Raw genomic sequence first — 7550 nt, forward strand, 5'->3', positions numbered from 1 at the left:
TAATTTTCAACAAAATTGCTGTAAATAATATTTTTTATTTTTTTTTAAATAGTTTTCTCTGAACTGGGCGGGTATATTTACCTAGTTATATTATGAACAATTTGCACATCCTCGTCTTTTTTCAATATTCTTCCATCTACAATTACAAGTTACAACTTTCTTTTGTATTGAGTTTGTTAACAAATATATTGTTTGTATTCCCTTCAACCAATAGAACAATAGTGTATGAACTGTGTGGTGTCTAGCAGTTATACAATAGCCGTTCGGTTTAGGGAATGTTTGAGTTTTTTTCAAAGAGAATTCACGTTTAGGACTTTATTTCATAAGACAAGCAAGCTATATTCTAAGACAGTTGAGAGCTTCTCATTTTCATTCATGACAGAAATAGTGGCATTTGCTTTTGCTACAATGTCCCGGCCAAAATAAACGAAATGGAGACATTTCGATGCCTACACACAGACACCACAGACATGGAGAGGGAGGGAGGGAGGGAGAATACTTTGTACTTTGTGATACTCCGATGCCTAAACTACGTTATTTTTAAAACTGTTGGCTAGACAGTTGTCTACCAGCTCTGTAAAAACTTCTTGCCCTATGTACTGTATGTTAACATAATGTAAAATATATTATACATATGTCATACATTAAATAACTTTATGCAGCAATTTTTAGCATTATAACAGTTTAATATGCAATTTTTTTGGTTGTTATATATGCCATTTTAACTTCAATTTTCAATGTTTTCAGTCTAGTACCAAGCACACAGATAGTTTCTTCGAGCATATAGACAATTGTACGGGTATGTATGATCAGAGTTAAAATTTTATGCAGAGCCTGCTGCATAATAAACAATCAACAGCTCAATGTCTTTCTTTTTAGCTTCCAGTTGTAGAAACTTGAAGTTCATATCAACAAATTGCACAATTTAAACTAGGAGATTTTTCTTCCCATCTACTCGTTAGCCGCCAATTTTGTTTTTATAAGGTTGATGATGCGCACACAGCAATATGTGAATGAAGATTCTAGTGTATTTGCGCAACTGGAAAAATAGAAGACAGAGATAGGTAGGAAAAGATGCACAGGTCTTGATGTCTCAAATGTAACTGCTATTTTACATGCTTGAGACCGAAAGTTTGATGCAAATAAACGAATTTTTGTTTCTTGACATCTCAAGTCCTCAATAGATGGTTTTAGTTTAGAAAATCTCAACATATTGTTATAATCATAAAGAAATTTATTAATGGTAATAATATTTTATGTACTATATCTAATCTTTTTAATCTTTGAACATAACAATATTTTTTTCATGATCTCAATCATCAGAGTTCAGAGAGAGCGTTGATCAATAGTGACACTCAATGAGTTCATGCCTGTAATTCAAGAAGATGAGTAAAGAAAATAAAAAAATGTGTAAAAGGAGAAAACTATACACCAAAATATCATCAGCTAACCACATGAATCTGGATAGGGCATTTTATGATTGTTTATCATGTATTATTTGCAACTTGGAGATATAATTGTTCTACAAAAAATATTGTTAACATCATAGCTAAAATTAAAAGGTTTCTGAGATCTATGAGAGAATTCTTAATTTCCCTTGTATAACGAAAGGAAAGAGCTAACAAATATCAGCTAGCGATCAAGATGTGAGGAACCTGCAACATCACCAACCGCTTCTGCATTTGGCCCGCATCCCATCGATAGCTTTTGAAACAAATCTTGTAATTTTTTAAGGTTATAGGGCGTGCGTGCATAATATGTGTAGAAAATAGATATTAGATAAGAACATTTAAGATACATTAGTGTGTGTACTTGTGACTCTGTCCTCGCGACAAAAACTCATGTAAAAAATTATGTAATATTCAAAACGAGGAGTCGTGTATCTAGAAGTATTGATGTCGGTTTTGTTGTGCAACTAGAGATGCCCATAGAAGTTGCTGAGGCATACACAATTGCAAATACTGTGTGCCTCCAGTATTTATGCGTAATATAGATACTTTTTTTTTATAAACTTGGATTTTGGTAGTGAAATTTGCTGTTTTGTGCCAGAATAGAGTCCACATTTTTACATGTATATAAGAGATCATCTGGATGGACTTACACGAAGGGCTTCAATATATGGGGCAGTCGTCAGTATTGGCGGAATGAAGCTTCTCAAGATGAGATAACCCCTGCTGCATTCGAATCACATCAAATTATGTTTGTTAAGTACAACAACCAGACCGCCCCAACGGACATAAAACCACTCTCAAGCTATCCGGTGCTTGGTCAGAGACATTTTTTACACAAGTTCTAAATCAATAATACAATAACTATAGGAACGATAGAAGAATAGAAACACACAACAGCTTGGAAGATATGCTTACAAAGGTTGCTGGCTAACCTTGGATCATCGGACATTATGACATAACATTGAATAATATTCTTCAAAAATGTAGTAGACGGTTCATCCTGCATCTTTTCAATTACGTCATTAAAAACCTTCATGATTGCACACAACCGGTTTGCAGGCTCACAGCAATACTGTAGTCCCTGCTCTTGCATCATTATTCTTGACATTATCCAAGATGCAGTCTGTATAGCCATATACAAGTGTTCAGAGTGAGTTTAAAGAGCCAATTAACTATGGGTGTCGATCTATTTATATTTTGATGGTGTACCGGAATTGTTTCAGAATTATTTGCTCAGGTTCTTACTAGGACGATCAAGTCTATGCCATGCAATATAAACCTTATGATTTATATATGGCTGGGTAAGAATGTTCATCAACACCAAAATATTAGATGTTCATCAAGTCGACTTGATATGTATTAATACGAAACATGGAGTATTAACTAAAAATCCCTTTTTCAATAAACACCTAGCAGAAACACTAGAAAGGAAGATTAATTTTAAATTTTTAGTAACCAGATTACATACTCTGTACTGTCTTACATTACATGTAAGGTGATATATTGCAGTAAAAAATGCTTGGAAGCGAAAGAATGTTGAGTTCAAATTTTAATGGACACTTACTGATTGTGAAAGTTCGTTTCCATATTCTATGGATTTTAAACACAAAGGGAAGAGTCCTGATTCAAGCAAACAGTGAACAGCAACCTTTGTCGAAGGGTCGCCTACCTGCATAGTAGAGAAGATTCGGATGATATTTGGAGTAAAACCTTATAGGCATATCAGATCATATTAAAGCAAATTGATATGCAATCTGGTAAGAAATAATGGACATTTTCTTCAACTATTGTTCTGATTAAGCTAATTCATCTCAACATTGCATTCAATTCAGAGCTGAAACTTGAAAGGGCGGGTAGCAACTAGCAATGAGAAAATACTTCCATGCAAGGTTACTGGTGCTTAGCTGTTTTAATAATTCAAATGGCTAAAAGTATAAAAAATTGAAGGTATCATGTATTGATTTAGAGTGGAATTGTACCTCCTTCAGAAGACCACCAATGACCCCCAAGCTCATTAGCCTTAGGTACTGGAATGGCTTGCTCGTTTCTTCAGTCTCCAAGAAAGGGTACAAGTAACAATGTATCTGAACTGCAAGGACAGAAGTAAGTTAATACAAGTCTGTCTACGATTAACCTTATCTAGCTCCTTAATTATCCTATTAAAATCAGTTAATAACAATATTTGAATAAGTTATGCAAAATCCTCATCCCAGAATATATGTAACAAACTTGTAACTTCAACTGAATCCTTGATTTCACCTCAGTGTCCTGTTTCTTTGGTGTTCACATAAACAAAGCATACCAGCTTGAAATAAAAAGTGAATGCATTTATATATCAAAACACGTCAAGGTCGACAATATCTTGTGTGGTCTTTAAGTAGCAATATCAGACATCAAGAAATCAGCAAAAGTTATAGAATGAAATTAGCTTATATCATTTGGTGAGAAGAAGCTATAACTGTGGATACATCCAACTATGTTGAAGAAGACTAATGTAAATTAGCTTATATCATTTGGTGAGAAGGAACTGCATCTTCGTTTGAGGGTGAGTGGCCAAGCACTGCATTCAATAGAAAATACACTTTGATATTAGAGTTGCATACATAATTTTTAAGTACATAGAGTACCAGCTATGGCTCCTGCATAAGTAAAAATAAATTTGATGTATATAGATAATAAATTTGATAAGTAAAAATAAATTTTATAAGAAAAAAGTTTGAAAATCAGGAAATCGAACATATAAAGCAAATACATTACAAAGTTATTACCACTAGAAAAGGAAATTAAAGGAGCGGAAATGACCTCAAACAAAACAAGTACATCACAAACTTTACTTGAATCTTTCATAGTAAGTTTCTCAGGTGTTAATGACTTGTATATAGATAATACTTCCTGCAATAAAGAAGATAATTCCATTAATCACCAACTGTAAAACACAACATTCTCATTTGAATAGATAGAATAGCCAATACAAACCACAAGGCTGAGCTTGTCAAACAAAGTAGTAAATCATTTAAATGATTCCAATGACCATCATGTGCGGATTTCATAAATTGTATCAAGTTCTGATTCAGATGTGATGCAACTTGATCTTAAGGGTAGGACTTCTCTAAGACGTGTGACATAAAAGTTGCAGAACTTCCTTACAATGCCTATTTTCCAGATTTTTGGGTTTCAAAATTTCAAATTTCCAAAATATTTGAGATCTCCGCAAATCTTCTCATTAGTTCAATGAAAGATTTCTTCGGCAACTGACAAGCAAAGATACGGGTGCAGAAATGCTGGGGTGCGTGGACAAAAATCTAATAAATAAATATAATAATATGGGAATTCGGGTGCGGGCGACACGACATATAGAAATATAGATTTTCTCTGGATTTCATGTTACATATATTCAATCTTGTTAAAAAAACCACAAACTATAAACAAATTTAATCAAATGCATAATTTATTGATCTAAAACACAAAATACAGGTAAAATATTTTAATTTATGCAAAAATCAACACTAGCATAATACGTTTGTATTTACTAACAAAAAGTGATACTTAATTTTAGGAAAGTAGGCGGTTAACAGAAATTTTGATTACAAATTGTGGGGAAAGAATCAAAATTAGGATTCAGGATGAATCCCCTATGCGATGAGGGGACGTGCATGTCATAGTATCGGACACAAGGATCAAGGGATTCACAAACAAGTATAATCATTTCAAAAGACAAGAAAGAATAAGAATCATTAATCACGAAATATTGCTTAAATACTATATAACTGGGGGACTCCGGACTTGAGAAGATCAAATATAACAATGTAACCTAGATACTGCCATTTTGGTTTAGTAGTCCACTTCAGTATTAAGATCTGAGGAAGAAACTCAAATCAAAACAGGGAACTTTTATTGTTAATGTTAACCAAAATTAGAAGTTAATAAAAAGAATTCACGACATGATATAAACTTAAGCAAGCTATTAAAACAAATACATTTAGTTTGATCAATGCAAAGCATTTGGTAGACCCAAGTCATTGTGCATACCCATAGGAGTAAGAAAACCGTACTGATTGACCGCCAAATGTGTAGGGCCAAATCTTGAATTCTTCCCTGTTTCTGTATTGATAAATCACATGTTAGAAATGAAATATACTATATCACCCAATAGACATTAGAACATAGAGTGTAAATAATTTGACTCTGCAGGCTGGACTGCACTTTAAACTTCTAACAAGCAAACGTAAATGATACTATACAGTCATTTAGGCGAGTCAAGATCATCATTTCTCTGCACATACTTATTGTTCTAAATAAAATGTAAAACTACAAAATATCGAAAGAATCCACGTAAAAGTGACATTTCGTGCATACAAAGATATATATTTGCACATTCCGATTGAAGAGATACTTTCATAAATCAGACTGATTACAAATAAATATCGATCTATGTTTGTGTATGAACCACATAAAGAATGAAATCAAACGAATGAGTATATCTGGTTTACATAATCCCTGGTCGATTACAGATCAATTTATTTCCACCTAACAACATACACAAACAAACAAAAATGTACATAAAACAAACAAAAATCTTCATAAATGAAGAAAAATGATGGACCTTAATGTGAGTAAGAGATGAAATGGCCTTTTCGCGATGCTCAGGTTCTCGAAGCAACACAACCAAGTCCTCTACACTAGCAGAAGGCCAATCAATAGCTTTGCTAGCACCATCACAGGGACCATTGTTGTTAGCAGGTGCACCACCATTCGACATAACACTGTTGTCACCTTGTATCGGATCAGGATAAAGAGAGTCAGGGAGATTCAACATTGTTTCAGACAAAAACCCTAGATATGAACTGAACAAGATGGCTGCTGCTGTTATGTTGTGTAGGAAAAGAACACTGAACTAAAGATGCGGCAATATATTGGAGGCTGTAGGAATGAATATTTTTTCGGTATTTATAAGATTTTTCATTTTCCTAGAGTCACTGCTGTGTACCTAGGATTGGGTGCTGGACGTATCCTTTTTGCAGTTATTTGGAAACTGACCAATTGTTTTATTACACGTGGTCACAGGAAAAACAATTTCTAGGGGAGGTTAGGGGTTCATGGTTTTGGGCCTAAACCCACACTTTACATACCTCATCCTTACCTTTACCTGTAAATTTGTGATTAAATATTTGTAAGATTTTTCATGTTTTGCATCAAATAATTTGGGATAGTTTGGGAAAAGAAAATTGTTATGCTATATAAATAAGGTTGCACAAAAATTTTAAAATCTAGGAGCAATCTTATACATGTATAAATTTATACCAATAGTTGTTTGTACCATCACGGTAATTAATAAACAATAATTGGAAAATATGATTTTTTAAATAACTTATATTAGTTAAATCGTACATGATGGTAATAATATAATTTCAACAGACATATATTTCAAGATACGTAATGATATTTGATCGTATTCGTGACTTAAATAAACTACAGTATTTTGCAGTTAATTTAACGTTAAAATCAAATTTATTCCAACCAACTTTTAACAATCAATTAATAACTTTAGAAATGGCTATAAAGTTTATACATGGTATAAATATTTAAAAAATGAAGTTTTTTTAAAATTTGAAAACCTAAATGATATGTTGTTTTAAAAATTTGCAGATTTTAATGAGAATTTCTAATTCAAGATCTCCAAGTAATACTAATATATGGAAAAAATTTGAAAATTGTAGTAATTATTATTTATTCAAACAAAGTAATTAATAAATTATAATGTTCTTAATCACCTATGGAAGTAAAGTCGTTAATGATAATATTTACGTTAATTTTTCAAAATACATAAAAGTGCGATTTCAATGACATTTTGATTGTATTTCATGACATAAATGGAATCTATTATTTTGCCTTAAAATTTATGTAAAAGATAAATTTATTCCAGTTAATTTCAGCTATCAATAGTTACAATAATTTTGGAAATAACTCTAAAAAATTTAGGTTTAACGGATATAAATTTTGAACTATACTAACATGTTTAATAAATTCGCAGATTCGAACCAGAGTTTTCAATCAAAATTTGATGAATCCAACACATTATGTGAGGATTCTATTCAAATA

The 7550-nt window shown here is 32.3% G+C and overlaps 1 protein-coding gene across 1 annotated transcript; it reads right to left on the bottom strand.

Moving 5' to 3' along the window:
- Nucleotides 1-2204: 2204 nt before the first annotated feature.
- On the bottom strand, nt 2205-6267 carry LOC141720294 (cell differentiation protein rcd1-like). Its single transcript, XM_074522639.1, has 6 exons — nt 6055-6267; nt 4220-4343; nt 3431-3540; nt 3016-3120; nt 2384-2574; nt 2205-2292 (listed from the first exon to the last, which is right to left on the bottom strand). The coding sequence occupies exons 1-6, from the start codon at nt 6265-6267 to the stop codon at nt 2205-2207; spliced, it is 831 nt and encodes a 276-aa protein (XP_074378740.1).
- Nucleotides 6268-7550: the final 1283 nt, after the last annotated feature.

Source organism: Apium graveolens, chromosome 4 (assembly GCF_009905375.1).
Source record: "Apium graveolens cultivar Ventura chromosome 4, ASM990537v1, whole genome shotgun sequence".
Lineage (NCBI taxonomy): Eukaryota > Viridiplantae > Streptophyta > Magnoliopsida > Apiales > Apiaceae > Apium > Apium graveolens.